The 20,907-nt window shown below is 43.1% G+C and overlaps 2 protein-coding genes across 5 annotated transcripts in view; both read right to left on the reverse strand.

Annotated features, from left to right (window-relative positions):
- The window catches only part of TEAD4 (TEA domain transcription factor 4), a 50,951-nt gene extending 42,736 nt beyond the window's left edge, over positions 1-8,215 (reverse strand). For 2 of the 3 annotated variants that reach the window (XM_041414153.1, XM_041414151.1), the window contains exon 1: positions 7,906-8,215. The gene's annotated coding sequence lies outside the window, so the exon portion shown is untranslated. Of the gene's footprint in view, positions 1-3,191; positions 3,212-7,905 lie in introns of those variants that run through there. The other variant, XM_041414154.1, reaches the window with a different exon arrangement.
- A 3,927-nt stretch (positions 8,216-12,142) lies between these two features.
- TULP3 (TUB like protein 3) overlaps positions 12,143-20,907 on the reverse strand; it is a 31,666-nt gene continuing 22,901 nt past the window's right edge. For both annotated transcript variants that reach the window (XM_041414175.1, XM_041414176.1), the window contains 6 exons: positions 19,488-19,685; positions 18,867-18,979; positions 18,373-18,487; positions 16,364-16,462; positions 14,851-15,022; positions 12,143-14,309 (listed from right to left, as the gene is read on the reverse strand). In XM_041414175.1, coding sequence (XP_041270109.1) covers positions 14,176-14,309; positions 14,851-15,022; positions 16,364-16,462; positions 18,373-18,487; positions 18,867-18,979; positions 19,488-19,685 — 831 coding nt within the window. In that variant the 3' untranslated portion in view covers positions 12,143-14,175. The remainder of the gene's footprint in view (positions 14,310-14,850; positions 15,023-16,363; positions 16,463-18,372; positions 18,488-18,866; positions 18,980-19,487; positions 19,686-20,907) is intronic.

The raw sequence follows: 20,907 nt of genomic DNA on the forward strand, positions 1-20,907 counted from the left end.
AACATACTGGAAAGGGAAAAGATGGGGAAAACAACTATTCAACGATAAATAAGGTTGGTGAAGGCTCACAGACAAAAGAGGACAAAAATCATGGATATGTTTATAGGGTCTCTACAGAAAAAAAATTAAGATGCAACTGAAGCAAGACCAACTGGCACTGCACTGTTCCTAGGAAGGTAAGAGCACTTTTGCAGCACCAGACAGCAACCAGTTCCTCCTTAGGAGCTGCACTCCCATCACTGAACAGCCTGGAGACAGTGGAGATGGGTGGGTGCAGCTCATCTTGAGAGGGCCTCACTCAGACTCTCCATAACAGCTCGGCCAGGGCTCAGCCTGGCTGTCATCTCGCTTTTTGCCTCAGGCCTCCTGCAATCCTGAGTAACGCTGGCTATTCCCTGCGAATAGCCCTATACACCCAGGACAGCAGAGTAATGCTGCATAATCCCATGAATAAAACCAGTTAAGGTAAGTGTTACTGGCTGTAGAGGACTAAAAACTCTTAGCAAGCAGCAGTGCCAGGCAAGGAGGAAAGAAGTGAGATTCACCTCTCTGTATCGGGCGAGGTAATACACTCATTACAGCCACAGGCTGCACGGTGAGATTTTTGTCTGTCTCAACACCGAGTAAGACTGGTTTACAAAGGAACAAGCACTGCTCGCCTCAGATCATATCCAACAGGAGGCTGGGTTCCAGCTGAACGCTTGTCACACTGCCTAACACAAAATCGAGCTCGGTTTGTTTGCTGCACCGAAACTGCCTGCAGCAGCTGCTGTTCAAAAGGCACCTGACTTCCCGAGCAAAGCAAAACAACTCTTAAATTATTGCAGCAGCTAGCTCTGGCTGAAACAGAGAGAGGATGTAGTGTCCAGCAGAGTGATATAAATCAAAGCAAGGAGAGAGGGGAGCTGCCATCAGTGCAGCCCTGGATAATGCAGTCAAACAGGATGTGATGAGATAAGGCTGTGTGTGGCCTTGCACACCATCCAGTCAGCTACATTTGAGATAAAGGAAACAGAGCACAGAGCCTTGCTGCCCTAAGGAGGGGAGCAAAAAAGCCCACAACCCAACAACAAAACCCCAAGGCCAGCTCTGATCCCTCTAGACTGGCCAGCTTGGGGATCCATCCTGAGCAATGGGCAGCTTCTGCCCAGCTCCAGCCCACATCACAAGGCCACCAGCCCGGGACTGACAGAATGACTACTGGGTGATTTATGTCTCAGCTGGGAGAGAAAAACGAGCCAGCAAGGGCAGCAGAGATTGACACTGCCAGGTTGTGCTGGGACTGAGCCACGCACTGGGCTGGCCCCAGCTCTCAAAGGAACAGTGGAATTCCTGGGGAGTCACTGTTATCTCCCATGTGGGAACTGTTCCCAGAGCTCCCATTATCCCTGACTTTCCAAGACATGTGGCATGTGTTTCACAGCTTCCCAAACAGATGAAGGTTGTGGGAGGGTGAAAATGGTCAGTCACCCTGGTGCTAGCAGCAGCAGCCACCAAGAGTCATTCTCCCTGGAGCTGGTCAGAAAGCAAGGAACCAGGAGGGAGTCAGATAATCACATCCCTTCACAGAAGCATTGGTAGTGTCAGCTCACACAGGAAAATTGTAACTGTCCCTTTAGGTACGGACAAGTGTAGATACTGACCGACTAAAATGACTTGATAATGACCAAACCAAGCCAGAGACAAATAAATCAAGCTGAGCATCTTCCCAAAGAGTATAATTCACTTAATTATAAAAGGATTGATAACCTTCAATAGCAATCTAAAAAAACCTTGCTCCTAAACTCGCCAAAACTCAGTTGTCCAGAAAATCTCACCAATGGGCTCAAAAGCCCTCATTTTACCTGTGGAAAAAAATAGAGGATGAAGATGTAAGTGAACCACCCAATGGAAAAATCAGAATAAGGTTAAAATCTAGACAATCATTGAAGGCAAGAAAAGGTTAATTTTAAAAGTGATCTGCAATCGCAAGTGGTAACATCAGAGGGGCTCATGTCTGGAAATAAGTGTCTTTTAAGGGTTTGCTGACAAGTAACACTAAGCTGAGACTCACAATGCCCACTTTACGATATCAAAATCAAATTCTTATTTCCTAATCCTGCCTCCTGCTCAGGGCATCTTTCAATCTCTTGTCTAGGACTCAAAGATAGATGTTCCAGCAAAGGGACTGTGACACACCTAGCTTCCCATGACACTAATGGCAGAACTGAACATGAGCTCAGACAAGAGCCAGATGTTTGCAAATCTCACCCAATGCAGTGAAAATGTTTGGCTCCAAAACCACAGTCAGTCTCCAAGAAAATAAATAGCTGAACCTGGGCTATGAGACTTCCAAGAGAATAGACAGACAGTGATCACACAACCCATGAATGCAGTCAAATTTCCCCTTTCTGTGGTGCTTGCAGGTGGTCTGTGTTGTGGGCATGACCTGTCTGGTCAGGACTAAGCCCTCTACTAAAGGCTCAAGACAAATGCAAATCACTAACAGGCAGAACAGGTATATAAAGTGGGACCAATGCTCAGTGCTCTTTTGAGTTTCCCTCCTTCAGTCAACCAATTACACGTGTGCTTTGATTTTACAGTAGTCAGGCATGAGTTTAAAGGGGCTTTCATAAGGCAATGCCTAAGCAAAGAACAGCCACGATGAAACACCTGCATCAAATGAACAAAGCCTACCATGGCTACCAACCCAGCTGCACTCTGCTGGGGTATCCAGACACCACCCCAGCTCAGTTTTGGGGTACACACTCCATCTACACCCTGCAGCAGATCAACATTCACTGCTTACACATTCAGTTCTAAAGGCTGACACTGCAGAAAGGCAACATTTCCAAAAAACAGTGTGAAATTTCCTAGCAAACACACACCAGACATTTCTGCCAGATTCCAGTGCTCCTACCCATTTGATACAAGAGACAGTAAAGCCACCCTCAACTCAGACCAGTGTAATTTTGAGTTCAGAACTCTTTCTTCTCTCTAAATGTGGCATAAACATGCCATCATCTCCAACCTGCTGAATGCAGAGTGATTTCACAGGAAGCAAATGAAAATCATGAGAATCTGTAATTACAACCCCCAACTCTCAAGCAGGAATCAGTTAAAAAAAAAAAAAAAAAAAAAAAAAAAAGTCAAAAACTGAAAAACAAAGTTGTCCCCAGATATTACAGGAAAGTATGAACCTTCTGATTTACCTCTTTGCCCTTCCAGACCCTTCTTGCCAGGAAGGTCAACAGGTTATATACCTTCTGCTGGATTAATCTACAGGAGAGCAAGGGCAGCTAGCCAAGCCAAACTGGATTCTTAAAGGGACACAGCCAACCACAGACTCTGCTCCAGTTTTTAAAGCATGTTCTTACAAATAAAATCTGTGACTAAAAGCAGTGGAAAAAGATGCTGCTACTCTATTTTTCAGTACACATACTGGATGGATAGAAGCAGAGATTTACATGTTCTACCTGCAGTTATTTTCTTTTGATCACACAGATCCTTCACAAACAAGTAGAGACAGCAAAATAAATATAATTTTATTATTTTATTTTCATAAAGATAATTCAAAGAGCAGTGAGTGTGCTTGGATATAATCTTCTTACACAAACGTCTCTTTTACATCTTTTTTTTCCCCCTAAGCTGACAAGATTTTCCAACAAAAAGACCTGCCTAAGTCCTGCTAGTCTGGTACAAATGAGCTTTATTTCAATGAGCTTACGGAGATGTATGATCAGGCGAAATGAACTTAGGACGCATTAAAAAATCCTCCCTTTCCATTTCAGTATACACCTGCTCCACGTTCTCCTGACATTCCCTCCTCAGTTCAAGCAGTGCAGGTTACAAGAGATTACACTTTGCCTGGACATCTGTCATTAATGGTTACCATACTGTTGGAAAAGAGGCACTTTGAGGGCTATGCTGATTTGTTTTCTTTTTGGCAATAGCAAAGCAGATGTTCCAAAGGCTTGCACCCAGGCTCTGAAAGCCACTGGCACTCATGTCTCAGAACTACAGGAGGGTAAAACACCTAGCCTTTGGCAATCACATTCTAACGAAGGTAAGAACAAGGTAATTATAAACCTACAAGAGAACAGAAAAACAGAGCCAGTGACTCAGCCAGTAGCACCAGGAACTGGAAAACCTGCCCCTCCCTAGCAGGAAAACGTCTAATTCATATGGTGTTAAAAACAAAGGGGAGTGACTGCATCATCTCCAGAAAAAGGAGGACCCAAGGGGCAGGAACAATAAAACCAAAAACCTACCAAACCCTTCCCCCATTCCCAAAAAACCCCAAGTACTCAAAACACCACTGCCTACCCCTAAAAAAACCCTTTCTAATAATCTAGTCTCAGATCTTGTAATGAGCCCCATGCATGCCAACTCATGGCTTTTTTACAAGGCTCTACAAAGGAACATGACGGGCATTTATTTAGCATGGTTGTTGGCAGAAGTTGCAAAGAGATGAACATCCGTTACTGTAAATCCTAATAAACTTGAGTGCTTCTCAAAGGAAGATAGAAATGCTGTGAAGGTAAAAAATGAAAAGAACACAGTGACCAACGAAATTAAGTTTAGATTTAAAATAGCATTTGCTACTCTCTACGGAAATCACAGCTAAAAATTACTTCAGATTGGCCTTGGAGAGCACTGATCATATTATTAAAAATTGACTAATGGCTTCAAAACTATGCATAATGATATATATGAGGCACAAACAGAACCAACAGATAGAGAGGACATCCACTGGGTTGCTGCAGGGATCTTTGCTAGCCCAGTTATCTTTGACATCCTAAAGATCTAAGATTGGCTCAAAGTAATGTTAATGAAACTTTTCGGTGATACAGAATGAAGTTTACAAGCACCAGTGGGTAGAAACAATTCAAAGGGTGTTAGTGTAAAAAAAGAAAACAAGGGAGAAAAAAAGAACCAAGGGAGACAAATAGGACTATCTGGGAAAAGTAATGCAAAGAAAACCCAGGGATAAAATCAAGGAAAAAGCCCTGCCAGAAGTAGGCAAGAGTGAGAATGCTGAACAAATGAGAGAGTTGTCTGCAAAGCAAATGCTTCTGCAAAATGACCGATGTGACTTTAATCTGCCCGGGCTCAGATATCACTGCAGGCAAGGAAGAGAGATTAATCACTCCAACTCGTGGAATATTGGATCTCATTCTGACAAAGAAACACAGATAAACTGAAGAAAGTCAAGAGTATAAAAAACCTCCAATAATTAAGACCTAGACAACTGAAAAATACTATTATACCCTCATTAGTAGCTTGTAAGAACTTAGAAGATGCAAATGCAGAGAGAAATAATAACCAATCATTTCAGAGAAATACACACTAAGGCAAAAACTGCTGCAGTAGAGTAAGAAAACTTTTCTGATATACATTAGGTGATGAAAACTTGCCCCAGAAAACTTTTACATGCCATGGGGGAGTGGGAGGGAAGAACCAAACCAAACCCCAAACCTAACAAATGAACAAAAGACAAATATGAGCTATCGGGAAAGTATAATAGATTTTTTTTAAAAATATAATGCTAAGTTTTAAATTTTTAAGATACAGTCGTGATCAGATAAAACAGAAAATTGTTTTGCTATAACAGGAGCTACTGTAAACATGGTCCAAGCAACTACTTTAGGTGGGGAAAATGGAAATATTGTAAAGAAAATGTCCCCATTCTTCTCCCACCCTTCACCTCGAGTCACTGCACCCCCTGCTCCAGACACCAGCACATGACCATATGATTAACTTGACTGGAGAACGAACAGATGTGGCTGAAAACCAACTTGCTAAAAGTGATAAAACTTGCTAAGTGTGTTACTTTTCCTCTGGATCAGTCCCGGGGCAGTGAACGGCAGTGCCAGTGTCCCTGCCAGTGACAAAGCACAGAGATGTGACAAGTAAGGAAATGGGCACTTTGAGGCTCTGGGGACACATCCACAGCAATGCCAGCAGCTGAACCCTTTGTGGACCCACCCCTTGGCTTACAGTGGGATGGAACCAAGAGCTGAAAGATACAGAAAAGGACATGTAATACCAAGGAAGGAAAGCTGTGAATGAGCATGCAAACAGAGATGAAAGCTGTAACTCTTGGAAACTACTTTTCAGTAACTCTCAGAAACTACTTTTCAGTAACTCTCTCAAAACTCTACTTACTCTGCTTGAATTCTGTGATACTAGTACCTTAGTAAAAAAACCAACAGCAACTGTGATTTTATGTAAGCCACAGACAAGGTGCCAGGGAGCCCTTTTTAAAGCTTGGCAGAACTACTTTCATACCATTTTCCCACAGATGTTCTTCAATATAGCAACACTGAAATGCTTATCACAATAACAGACTAAAATACTTCAAAACCATCGGTAGCATTAATTTAAAAATCCAAAATACAGTCAGAATCCAAGACAGTGGAGAAATTCCTGGTAACCATTCCCACACACATTTATTTGCTTCCAGGATCACCTCCAAGAGGACACAAACAACGAGCTGATAGCCCAGTTTAGAGATTGATAAGACTGTTGCATGCTTAAGTTTGAGGGAGCCATTCCCACTGGGATTTAGGAAAACCTGAAAAGATGACTACACCCACTGCAAAAAAACCCTGAAAAGGTGACTGGCTGCCCTTCACTCTGCCAACCCGAGTTCCAGAGAAAACCAGAGTCCCTCAGCAACCAGCAGCCCCTAAAAAATAAGTCTCTCTGTATTGACTACAGGACGATCCCAGGCTCTTCTCTGTCACGAGAACAAGCTATCGAAACCAAAAGGCTTTAACTGCACAGGTGAGTGTACAGCAGCATCAGCCCAGCCCTTGCTGCATACCCACTGTGCTTTCCCCCTTGCTCTGCTCCTCCCCGTCACTTTCTGTCCTGTCCTGCTGCCCACTTCCTTCTGCGGGAGAACAATAAAACCTCTCACATCCACCCCGACAGATGGACAGACAGGTGAACCAATGCTCGGCTCACTCTGCACACAGACCCTGCCTTCAGGTCCTGGCAAAGCCGACCTGTCCCCAGTAACAGGAAAAGAGAAAAATAAATCCGATCCCTAAATCTCCCTTCCTGCGGTTCAGCACTTGAAAATTATTTGGCATTGCTTATTCGTAGAGGAATCGCATAACCCAACTCTTAAGGTTAGAAAGTAACATGAGTGTAACTCCAGGTTAAACAAAAACAAAGTTGGTAATTAGTTGTGGTTAGTTCTGAGTTTTTGTTTGTTTTTGTTAGGGTTTTTATTTAACATATGTGATCATTCACTGTAAAACACTTTACAAAAGTCTTTAAAACATGTAGAGTTTCTTCCCCCTTCTGAAAAAAAGCCTCATCTTTAGCATCCCATGCAAGAAATGGTTTAAACGGAATTATCGGCATAAGATAAAAGATTACTCCGGAAAGCTTTTTGTTTGGCTTTTTTGTGTGTGCTCGGTTTGTTTGGGGTTTCTTTAATCCTTTCCTGTGGCATGCCACCAAAACTCAACTCTTAACTTCAGAATAACTGAACTGGGAAAACATTCCCTCATCTTTCGGTAAATGCCCTACAACAACCTACGTACCCTCTCACAGATAGGCTTCCTTATAATTTTTTTTCTGTTTTCTCCCAGAAATAACCTTCCATAATTTAAATTATAATTCACTACTGCTGCTCCTCCTTTCACTCTCGCCAAGCGCTTTTCCACGAGCCATACAGAAACCGCTTTTTTTTTTTTTTCCCCTCCCCATTAGCGCTGCAGTTTTCAGCGACCGAGTTCCCGAAGTGGCAGCGCCGGCAGCCCCTTCCCGGCGGGGGAAGCCGCCGGAGCTCCATTGAGGATGTTCCCATCGCTTCCTTTGTACGCCTGTGCCTCGCCTGTCGCACCCTCCCTCCCAGCCCGTCTCCCGCGGCACCCGCGCCAAAGCCATCGCGGAGCAGCGTGTCCCGACCTGAGCGAGGCAAGAGCGGCTGCTGTTCCGCAGGGGCAGCGGGGACCGGCTTCAAATCCTCCTTCAGCTCCAGGACTTTCTGCCAAGAGAGCACCGAGCGCTGTTACTGCGCGCCTGCCCCTCGCTCCCGCCCGATCCCCACCTCCGAGCCCGCAGGGGTGGGAGCGGGGGCTGGGACGGGGGAGCGGGCGGCTCAGCCTCCCGCTCGGCATCGTCGCCGCCGCCAAGTCGCAGAGAAAAAAAGTTGGCGAGGAGCGGCTCGGGGTGGGCCCGCGGGGCTCCCCCTTGCCGGTCCCGCGGCGGCGGGGAGAGGCGAACAATGCCGGGCCGGGCGGGTGGCCGGGAGGGGATGGGACGGGATGGAATGGGATGGAATGGGAGCGGGGGGGCGGCCGGGCCGGCGGGAGCGGAGGCACAAAGCGCACACTCACCTGAGGAGCGCGGCGCGGCCGGCGGGACGGCGAGCCCGGGCGGCGGCGGGGAGGGGGGGGGCGGCCGGGCAGGAGTTTGGGAGGAAAAGGGAGGGTTTTTATTTCCCCTGGAGTTTGAAAGGAGGAAGTGAGGAATGCGAGGAATGAGAGTTGGTATGAAATGAAGGCGGCCGAGGGAGGGAGGGACTGCCGGCTAAGGCTGGGGCTGGGACGGGGCTGGGAGGGGACTGGCGGGGGCGGGGGGCAGGGGGGGGAGGGGGCGGGGGGCAGCGGGAGAAGGGCCGAGGCGGAGTTGGGAACAAAACCCAGCGGGGCCGGGCGCTCCCCGGCCGGGGGCCGAGTGTGACCGGGGCGGAGGGAACGCGGGCAATGGCCGGAAGAGGGGCCCGCGGGGGCGGGGGAAGGAAACTCCAGGCGGGCGGCCGGGAGCGGGGGAAGGGGGCGGCTCGGGAGCGGGCGGGACGCCGCCGCCTCCAGGAATCGAGAGCCGGCACGGCGCCCGGCGCGGGAGAACTCGGAGTGCGCGGCCCGGACGGGCCGGCCTCGGATCCCGGGGAACGCCGCCGCTTGCCTGGTGCTTTCCCTGAGGCGATGGGCCAAGCGCCCGTGAGGGAACACCCCCGCGCCGCCCGGGCAGGGACGCGGCTCCCGGGCTCCCCCCTGCGCGCCAGGCGCGGCCCGGCGGCTGCGGAGCCCTCAGAGCCCGGCCGTGATTCCCGGGCAGAGCCCGGCCGTGATTCCCGGGCAGTGCCCGGCCGTGATTCCCGGGCAGAGCCGCGGAGCTGCTGCGAAACAAGCAGCCCCAGCCCGACACGGCAGCCCAGCCACCCGCAAAGCGGTGTCACCCCGTGGCTCTTCTCAGTCTCACGTCGGAGCTGCTCCTTTCCTACCTGTTCATACAGGAATGCCGGCGTGCTGCGCTAGAAAATGCTGATTTGGGACTGAGAATCGCACGAGGGTTGAAAAGCCACATCCCCAAAACAAAAGCAGTGGGAAACCAGCAAGTTTAGTAAATGTAGCTACGTCCCAGCAGCAGCTCGGGGAATGCGGCTGCAGCAGCAAACCAAACTTTTCCACGGCTCCGGCAGGTGATTTTGTCACAGGTGGCTGGAAGTACCTGTGAAGAGTGATGTCATGGTTGGCTTTCTTTAAAACTTCAGCATATCGGAAAAACTGAGTTTTTTTGTAAGAACCCAAAGCTAAAAAAGTTCCTAACTCTTTCAAATTGCAGTGAAAATTGCAGAGACCTGGAAACAGATCCTAAATGTGTCCTAAGGCCTCAGAAACCAGACAGCAAAACCCATCAATTTCATAAAAATAAGGTTTTCTGATACAACTGTAGAAATTAAGAGTATATACAGTATAAATAAGATGATGTCACAACATTCAGTGAAATGATTTTGGGGGTGTGTGTTTTGTTTTTTTTTTTATATAAAGCCCTGTAATTAATTAATTAATTTAGTCACTGTTTCTATTAAGAATAGTTAAAACATAATTGAAAAGCTATATTATATTTTCTATTAAGCTGTATTAAAAAAAAAAAACAACAACCCTATGTATATGAAAGGTAGTTCACTTCTCATCACATGTAATCAGTGGGAATTCTAGGCCAGGTCTCATAATTATGTGACTAACATTGTTTTGCTCCCATTTCCTTGCCAAACCAACAGAGCTCAAAGAGAAGGAATTGAAACCTATTCCTTCCTGTGAATCATCACACAAATTGTTTGCAGGACTTCAGTCAGTTGCAGATGGAAATTCACTCAGGAGAATACAGGTTTTTTAGTGGTGGGTTGTTTGGGTTTTTTTACTGGAGGTAATGCAGAACTAAACAATTCTGCTTAGAACAGAAAGCTGAGAGAGTTGGGCAAACTTATCAGATTAATTCCCCAACCTTATTTGTACTCTGTCAGAATTATTTTCTTATGCAGTTTTTAAAATAAAGCCCTTTTTTTCCCCCCATAGTAGATTAGTATTACTTTCCCTATGATAAATAAAGGGCTCAATTCAAATAGGCTTAAAAAAAAAAAAATCCTTTTTCACCAAAATTTTCAGCTGTTTTGTTGCAGACAGTGCAATGAGTCGCCTTGTATGGAGACGTTAATTGAATCAAATTAAATGATCAAAAATTTCAGCCTCTAGAATATATTCACCCATTTATGTATTCTTTAAATTGAGCAGGTTATGGTTACCAGAGCCTTTACCTTTAAGCATGTTGGTGAAGTTAGTTTGCTTCTGAATTTTTCTCCCATTGTGGAACAGAAGACGTGACCTCCAGCTTCCAGTGAGGAAATAATAATCAATATAGAACACCTTAAGGGATGCAATGAGAAAACAGAAACTATAAAGTGTACAGTTCAAAAGACACAAGAGTTAACACTGGTACAGGATCTCTGCCTTCTTTCCTGGCAGGGCTTTCAGTTGTTGCCATGAGTTGTTCCTCACAGTGAGAGCCAGCTGTTTTCCCTGTTAGTAAGGGAGCCCTTAGACATCAGTGTTGCTTTTCTGCTCTTTTTCATAACTGTATGTTGGGCCAAATCTCTTGGCCCTAGGATTACTTAAAGGACTTTCTTAGTTCTGAATTAGTTCCAAACTGCAGTTAGGTACAACAGTTTGATCCTGTGACAGATGAGATTCCTGACTGTGAAAGAAGGAATCTGTCCATAGCTCTGTTTTACAGGACTACGCACAAACTCTTAACTCAACTTGTGAGTCACAGGGAAGAATTTTTCTTGTCTTCTGTACCAGGAACAGGAAACCTAACTCAATGTCACCTGAGAGACTTACAGAGCTGTTAATCCCAGCAAGCAGAGGGGCACACTAATTTATTATTAGTATAGGTATAATAATTATGCTAACAGCAGCAAAACCTCCTGTCTTACTGCCACCAAATTCAGCAGCAATACTTCAGTGAGAGTGAGACTCAGCCCTAAAAGCACAAGAAATCATTCACTTTTTTTGGAAGCCCAAGAGCCTATAGCAGCCTAGGAGCCATTTCCATCTGCTAGGCTTGCCTTTAGGATTCCAATTTAACCATTGAATATGCTTCTTTAAGGTCTCTCTGGGATTTCTAGAACGTAACATTCGCACATAGGCAACTAATATTACTGTGTTAAGAAGAAATGCCCAGTCGTGTTTCCCGCTTAAATTTTCTCTCTCCTCTAAGACTAATTTGGCTCAGATGGAAATAGTGGAAAAAACAGAAGTTCTTGAAGAATAGGGCTTGCATGTTGACAGCTGTGCCAGTTTTTGCTTATCAGATCCATCATATCTCCTCCTACTGAAGTTCATTCATCTCTTGGTGGAAATAGGAAAATATAATCACTTCAACTTGATGCTCTTCCTAGCCTTGTCTGACTTCAGTATCTGATTCAGAAAATATATGTTAATGTGCTTCAACAGTTAAATGGGCTCAGATGGAAGGTGGGAAAATGCAGTAAGGACCATCTCAAATGCCCTAGCTGGATTCTGGGAACAACATTGAAAACCTGGAGCAGAGAGATTGAACTAGCTTAAACAATCAAAATAGAAACCAAGAATTACAGCATAGGACTTGATAATACTCGGGGAGGGAGGGGGTAAAAGTATTAGAGACACTACCCTTACATTTATTCCCAGATTTCCAAGTGTATGGGAAAAATATCCAACACCACAAAGAAATGGAACTGAGAATTACAAAGGAAAAGAGTAAGAAGACAGATGATAGTCAAGAAATAGAAAGAACCTGAGGTAATAAGTCACAGAGAAGGAACAAAGTACACCCACAAGTGACAGCAAAATAAAAACAGTCATTTAGAATTAAAGACTTTTCAATATATAAATTAGTTTATTTTCATTTAGATATAAAAGTTATAAATACAATTAATGTAAAACAGTATCTGATAAAGACAACTGAATCAGTTCATCTGTCTGCATAATTTGACTGAGGGGCTGTGACATGATCATTTGAAGAAATAGCTTGAAGAGTCACTGCTGACAAGGCTAATTAAGTAAAAGGATGCTTTCTGGGAACACAGAAAATCATCTTGAATCAGAAATTAGCATCCTACCTTCAGGTCACCCCAAAATAACATAAGGCAGTTTCTTTCACACATTCCTAGTCAGAAGAATAATCAGACAGGTACACAAACCAACTTCCTTTCCTGGAAGGGCAGAGGAATGCAGAACCATCACCCAAGACTTTAGAAGAGCACAGTTGGAAAGCACTGTCAGGTGTCATCCTCAGCCTGATGAGCAGGAAGGCACAAAACAGATCCATCAGCATTCAAGTTCTCTTCACAGACTGCTTTTCTGATAAGATCATCTCAAAGAAATATCTCAGCATCTACTGAAAAATGCTCATCTGAAAGATACAAGAGCTGGACTTCTCAGCCTCAGTTCATTATTTTACAGTTACATACAGCATTTACTTTGTGATTACAATCATTGTTCTTTCTGGCAATATCAGAAAACGTCTTCACAAAGTTTTGTTAATTTGAAAGCACAAGTGATATCTACTGCTGCAAAGACTCCAGAGACCAAAAGCAATATATCTGCTCTTTGCAGCTTGAAACAGAGTTAGTCTGCTGACAAGGACAATATCCAAAGCTGGAGAACAGCTAATTCTTGTCTCAGTAAAGGGACAGACTTCTCCAAACCATTGTGAATATAGGTAATAGGCAAGAAGCAGGCAAGACAGTAATTGTTCTGTGCTTCAATACACAGATGTGTGCACTGAGGCCTCCAGGCCACACCGTGCTGCAATCCACTCTGGTGAGTTAAGGCCACATGAATCAAGTGTTCCATGCTGTGACAGTCTCCATACTGTACATCCAGTATTAAAAATGGAACATTGGAAGGACACATTGCAAAGCCTTGCGGTACAATTACATTAAAGTTACTGATGCCTTTGAAAATACCTGTAATCTCTTTTTGAGGTAACTCCTTCTTATAGGCAGGTTAAAATTGTTTATACAAAATCTACTTTACTATGTCATGCCTTGAGATAATCTCACATTAAAAAAAAATAAAATTGGTCACAAACTTATACCTAAAATGTAACAAATTTCATGAACAATGGCATAATTTAAAAATTTCTCATCAGTTTACAGTCTAGATTCAACCAATCAGAACACTGCTTTTCAGAAGTGGTACTGTATATTGTTACAATACTATCTTCTGCCAAATTCAGCCAGATTCTATCATCTATTCAGTCTCATTTTTCACATGGTTAGAAGTAACAGAAGTAGCAATGAATATAGTATCAGCCACTGAAAAGGGAGTGTTTGAGATTTGATTGTTCTTCATTTGGTAAAAAAGACTGTCAAGGGATGGAGAGAAATTAGAATACTGGAAGGGAAATGGAGTATCAATCTTAGCAGACAATCATTCCACAGAGTAAAAGTGTTGTATTAGAGCCAATTCCAGCTGTTCTTTTTTTTTTTCTGAGTTCATCTGATAAGGAACTCTTGATTAGTATCATCTCTGAGGCTTTCTGGAAGCTTCAAGGTAAATGAACATTTAGCCATTATTTTTCTAATCCTAGCTGCAAGGAGTTCCAATAAGTGGGCTTAGCCCACTCCCATGCAGCATCTGTAAACAAGGATTCTAAGAGCAGATTCAACACCATTGACAGAAACATCACCTAGATTTCTTGGTCTTCCACAGTCCATGCAGAGGCTGCTCCCAAAGTAGTCTGCTGTCAACTCCCACAATGCTCTGAAGGCTGGAATTGGTTTTCTAATAAGCCTGCAGAAGTCCGTCCTCCATTTCCCTTCCAATATGCTCTTCATTGCTACACCTGCAACTCTTACAAGATGTAGGGGTGGGATTGAGTTCCATGTTTCATGTCTGTTGTCCCTCACTCACAGACTAATTTACTGTCAAAGCTGGAGAGTCCAATAGCAAAGGCCTGAAGAGCACAGAGAGGGTAATTATAGTCCAGAGTGAACACATCTTCTGCTACACGACCAAACTGCATCACGATGTAGTCAGCTGGGGAGAAAAGACATTCAGAGATGAACAATTTCACAGTGCAGCCAAAGGAAAAAATCCACAATAACAACAACAACAAAAAAGCAAAGCAAAACCCAACCACAAACCCACCCTCACATATGCCAGTCCCAAATATATGTGGTTGGTGTATCCGTCCTTTCTCACCAGAGTGGCCTTGAAATCTGCCCTCTAGAGTGACTTTGCTATTCTAGAGATTATTTTTCTTCTCAGAACCAAAGCTCAAACCATTCTTTTGCTAGCCTGAAGGTGCTGTATTAAACTTTTTCTTTCACTTCAGGAAGCTTTCATTTCCCCCCTCTTTTGATGCAGTTATGGAGAGCAGAGTCTGCATCCACCCCAGAAAAAAGAAGGCCTTATATAATTTTCCTGACAGCTCAGAAGTCCCCAGTAATAACAAATTAGCTTCCTTTAGCCAGTTTCCCTCTTCTAGGAAGGGTGTCCTATTCCTCCCAACACTCATTAAATAAGTTTTGTTCTCCCTGTTTAAGTAAGTCCCACACACTCTCCACCAGACTCTTACGGTCATTGTCATGGACAATCTGGAAGTTCTTCACTGAGGCCTGAGTGACCCTCCCATGGAAGTTCAAAACATAGGACTGAGTATCATCATTCCAGACTGGAGCCTTGTTGTGCAATTCAATGAGGTTCTCTAAATTTTTGTTTTGCCATTTTGACAGCAGACCCTCATGCTCCTGTTCAGAAGAAAGAAATGTATTTATCAGTTTTGGAATGGCCCTGCCTCTGAGTACCACCTCTCTTGTGTGTGCACTCTGTCACTTAATTCCCTGTTTAATGAAACACACTGATATCACTTAAACTCAGTCCTACTGAATACTTTCTGCAAGTACCAGGAAGATACTTTCATAGATTCCCAGTCCAAGCATTCCTTTTCATTCAATGAAATAAAAAGAGTGACAGGGAAGGAAGTGTGTGTACAGGAAAGGGAGCAATTCAGAGTGCACAGATAATTGCCATCCTGCTGGCATAAATCCCTTCTGAGTCTCAATCTTTCTCTGATCCTGTTGCATCCAGTTTCTACTTCTAACACTGTAAACTTTGAAATAAAAGAAAATAATCTACAATTAACTGTGTAGTGCCAGGCCCTGAGGTGCTTCAGTAGAAAGTCCAAAGGCTGCAGGAAAATGTAAGGTTAAAGGTCATCCTGTTGGGTCTAATGAGTGATGCCCAGTATGAAAACCAGAGAGAAATAAAACAAAAAAAACATACAAAGAGGAAGTAAACCAGCATATTCAATTTGACAAACTATGAATTACAAGGGGATTCAGGTTGCAGTGAAACATGACATATGATTTAATTTTAAAAGTTCTGCAACAAATAATATATGTTAAAACTCTTCTTTCTGCCTTTTGGTCTTCTCTCACCAAACACAAATCCTACATTAAGGGAACCTAACAATTTTCATCACACACCTTAACATACCTTCAGATACTGTTCTGTAAGCTTTTAGCTCTAATGTCGCTCATATATATGAGAAATCCTCACTAGTCACAACAAAAATCCATCTTCTCCTCATCCCTCCTTCAAGAATCCTCCTTTCCTGCTACTCCTACAAAAAGGCTAACAACATTCTGATCAAAAATGTATTTATTCCCTTGCCATTACACCAGCAGTACCTTATCTGTCTATTGCCTATCTGTCACAATTCACATCCTGGCTAATGATGTGAGCTCCTGGAGAAGCAAGCATGTCCAGTGTTCATCCAGCCCTCAGCACAACAGGGTCCCACCATGAGGGCGGCTTGCAGGTGCCACAGCAATGACAGAGATAAGTAAATCATATTTATCCTGACCAAAGGACCCATAAGGATGCAAATACTATTCAGAAAGCTACAGATTAGGTAGAAGGCAAGAACAAATTAATCAACACATTTAGGCAAAATTGTATTTATTCTCCAGGAGACTTGCTAAAGCCCTGGCTCCTAAAAGCCCTGATTGTCAGTCACACCCAGGCCTCTACAGGGAAGTTTTAACCTCTTCCTTCAATCTGAAACATGACCAAACTTCATAACTCACATTTCGTGGACGGATTGGAATTCGCTTATGATTCATGTTCATTCCTGGAATGATCACGGACATTTTTCTGGGACCCTTAAATCCTAAGATATTTGTTTCCTGAAAGACAAGGAAAACTATTATTTTCAGTAAATGAGATACTTCACCTCAGGGAAGGAAAGACAGCAAAACTGAACTTGTATTACCATTTCTACTAGTCACTAGAATTTTGCTGGCTACAACTGTAGCAGCAGTTACATATTTGCAACTTTGTTTAATCACTGGAAGTGCTTTCTCGCCCTTCTCATTTAGAGAACACTGTTAGGAGATATGCATGCTATTAACTAATTTGGAGTGCATTTCTTACCTACCAAAATATTTACAACAAAATTATACAAGTGCAATTTCCAGGCATATGTTTTTTGCACCTGAGGTAGTAATGTGTTGAAATATTGCTAGTGAACAAGCCTTAACCATGACAGAAGGCAAAATATCTTTGACTTGACTCTATGTTGTCTGTATATCACCAGTTAGTCTAAAATATTTCTGAACAATGAATGACATTTTTCTTGAGGTGCTGTTATTTGTGTTTAAGAACACACCAACAATTTTCTCTCAAATCATACTGTTTCACAAATGTTTAAGAACAAACCCAGGAAGGGAAGTATTCAGCAGCTATCCCAAGCTTCAATCTTAAGCAGATTTTTCCAGAATACTGAAGGAGTCTGCTCCAAGTGGATTGAGTACAAAAAGCAAAGGAAAAAAGTCCTGGTACTCTCAAACCATTCATTTAATAGTATCAGCCAAAATCCAAGGGTCCATTTAAAGTGTTCTGTAACAATATCCGTGATAACCTTTAAAATTCTTAAAGGCCAATTAAAAGCCAGAATCTTTTGGAAGTACTGTATTGATTGACAGAAGTGATACAGCTTCTCCTAACACATTAACGCATTTTGCAGACACAGACAAAGGTCTTTGGAGCTGAAACCTCTATTACGTCACTTCAAAAAATCTAGGGGCATGTATAAAAATGAGGGTACTGATTTTCGTATTTAAACTTTACGAACTCCTTATACATAAAAGTCCAGAATTCTGAAAAGCTGACTTTATATTAACTGTCTGTGATCATTTTAACATCTTGCTGTGTCCAGCTAGGTAGGGAACTGAATACTATGTACAAAGAAAATATCTAGTAATACTTCTGTCAACAGGCTAGTACTGGAATTATCACATCAATTTTTTCCCAAGTGCCCTTAAGATGAAGAGCAAAAGCAAACAATCAAGACACTGCTCCAGTAGGCTAATGCATCTTTAAGCTTCTGTAAGAAAAGTAAAAACACCTGTGAGAAAAATAAAAATCCTTACACTTCACAGCAACTGTTTCGTAGAGAACCTCAAATTTTACTCAAACTGTAGGACTGGAATACAAAATAATGCGACATGAGAACTCTTATGTAATTCTGTAGTCTCCACAAGTGCCTCCTTCTCTGAATTGTATACTGAGGTGATTCACAAGAGCAGAACTCTAAAACAGAGCTAGAGTGAATCACAATTTATCTTGGAAACACATCCTTACCACCAAGAAGCTGCTACTGAAAGAATACCAGCTTCCTCCTATCCCTCAAAATGCCTTTGCTTCTGCAAAACCTAATTCTGTTTCACAGGGTACTTCCAGTTCCTTCTCAGGGTCTACCAGATACCAGCTGGGCCAGAGGCAGTTCATTCTGTGGCTGGCTCCATGTAAAGCATGTGTGACTGGCCACACACTGAATTGGCCAGATAAGAAGGTCATAAGGATGTTTGCTTAGATGTTTCTCCCACTGCTGACATTGTTTTGTTGAGGTTTTTTTTTTCATTAAACTGTTAAGAATTTATCTGTGAGGCCTCTGCCTCTTGTTGTATCTGGTTGAAATTGGTCACTTGGTTCCAAAGTTAAGTGGAGGAGGCTGGCAGCAGCACGATTTTGCAAGCTGTGTTTCCTTGGTAACCAGGCACAAAGAAAGGGGCACAAAGGGAGAGGCAGTACTTACATAACAAATAGCTGCAAGCTCCTGTCTTGTATGAGCCTTTTCCACTAGACTTTGTGCCTTGACTGGGTTAACACCATGGTCATAAACTGTAAATTTGGTTCCCATGAGGTTTGACCTAATGGCAGGTTATGGAAAAACACAGAAAGAGGCATCAGTAGAAAGTTTTGTCATCTTCTGAAAGTATTTGTACAACACAGCGAAAACACACATCTCCTGCCATCTGAATCTTCCTGCTGCCAGCTCAGTAAGGAGCTTCTATGATGTGCCCATGTGATCCTGTAACCTATCCTGGAAAAGCATCTAGACAATTTCTTCTGAGTTGCCACAGTGAATGGTAATGCTGAAGAAGGCTGCCAATCCAAGTGAATACAGATTACATGGAGCAGAACAATGCAAGTTCATTCTCTCAGAATTTAAACCAGATTGCTAGTCATAACCATAACTCAATTAAAATCCTATCTCAACTGTCTATAGTTTTCATCTGTGGTTCTCACCTGAGTTTTCCAATGAAGCTTTCCCCTTTCCGAGATAAATCAGTTGGATCAACTGATATGAGGTAATTGGATGTTTTGCTCTTCTTTCTTTTTCTCCCTGCAAGAAGGAATGTCTGGAAAAACAAAACTTCGATCAAGACCGGTGCTTCGTAAGAATGCAGAGGCATTGCTATCCAAATTGTTATCTCTCCATTTCCTGTATGCACTCCCTCTTTTGTTTTGTGCTAGTATTACTGTGTCCACAATTTTGTTCTCTTCCAAAGTGCACAGACTTAAATCCTATCCCTCCATCAGCTCACTTGGCAGTCTAGATTTAATGAACCTTTCCTTTCTAGTCTTCCCTCCTTTTCTTCTGGAGCAACTCAGTCTTCCTGTCTTTTTTAACACTCAACATTTTTATTCTTTTTCAATTTCATCTTTCACAGTATTACGGCTTTTAAACAATGATACAATCCCAATTACATGCTAATTCCCTCCTTAGTACCTTGGCCAAATATATCCTGTTCTCATCTGCATGATGGCTGTTCTCAGCTACTGGTTTCCTACCAAAAACTCTCTTGCACCAAAAATATTTTTTGGTAGGAGTACAATAGCCAAGATAATTTGTGCTGCTTCCAATACCTTTTTGTTGTCATCTCTTTCCAGATGCATGTAGTAAGTAGGGAAGAGCCCTCGGTCCATTCCCTTTTTATCTCTAGTGATTCGACACTTGACACTAATTCCACGGGGTGCAGGGCGCAATGCAAAATCCTCCAAGTTCTCTACTTCTCCCAGCTGTGCATCTGCCTGAGGGGATGGACTACAGGAAGCACCTGTTTCCTATGGGAAGAAGCATCATATTAGCATATTAATATCAGATCAGAGACTCTGGTGTTCCATAAGAAAATAGTGCTTTGTTGAAACATAAGATATCATGTCTCCAGAAGATACAGGGGAAAGGAAGGTTAAACAAGATATCACCTGTGTTTCCTCAGAAGAAAGCAGCTGAAGGTTTTATTCTAAGGAAAGACTAGGTCTCCAAGGGGAAAAGAGAAAAAGTACCCATTAAGCAGACATGAGTGATTTGCTGGAAAGGGAGAAATAGGATGAGATGCTGTAAATATTCTAAGCAAAGGACCTCTTTGCTTTTAGAACTTCAAACGCTATGGAAGATAAAAGAGTAAGATAAAGCAGGACTGATGGATGCTGCAGTAAGACGGGCTGGGATTTTGTGACTGAAATGAGTGCTGAGATTATGTTGGTACAGAACAATAGTAGAAATGGAGTAAGCTGCTGGTGGAACCATATCAAGTAAAGGTTGGAAGAGCCTTAGAACAATGTGTATAGTCAGGATGCACAGAGTAATCAAAGGAATTAAAATTGTAATGGAAATCTGGTAGAGGTCAATAAAATATTTTTTTTAGAGGTAGCTGAATCCTGTGAATTGTAGCACCCAAGAGATTCCTCTTTGACTGGGCCTTCAAGATGAAGTTGAAGGTTTATCCCCATTCCTAGCTACAGCCAGTAAGAAACCTGAGTGAATAGCACAGACACACATACATAGATTTGAAATTCACTGGAGGGTCTCACCCCTTCCCCCCTCCAGCACCCACCAGCCTGTATCTCCAGCACTTTGGACCCACAGCCCAGTCTCCCAAGAAGCTGACACCCAGACCTGTTGCACTACTATTGCAGGGCATCATACACAGTCACCTCACAAGTACACTCAGGTGGGTCTCCCACAGCATGGACTTTGAAGGGTGTCCAGCATCCATGCTCAAACCCCATGGTCTTTATCTGGTCTGAGCTATCTCAGACCCTGTGTCTTCCTGATGCTGGTCTCTTCCAACTCACTGGCGAGTCCAGCACATAATTTGTCAACATATGTATGTATGTGTGTATGTATATCACACACACATACATTCACATGAGAAATAGAAGTGGAGTTTCAGAAGAGAGTGAGACATGCTGAAGTAATCAAGGCACAAGGCTTAGGCAGACAATAATACTGTTCTGTAGTTGTTTACACATATCTGATGCCTTTTACCCCCTTTAATCCCTG

This window comes from Onychostruthus taczanowskii, unplaced genomic scaffold, assembly GCF_017590055.1.
Source record: "Onychostruthus taczanowskii isolate IOZ18803 unplaced genomic scaffold, ASM1759005v1 scaffold44, whole genome shotgun sequence".
Taxonomy (NCBI): domain Eukaryota; kingdom Metazoa; phylum Chordata; class Aves; order Passeriformes; family Passeridae; genus Onychostruthus; species Onychostruthus taczanowskii.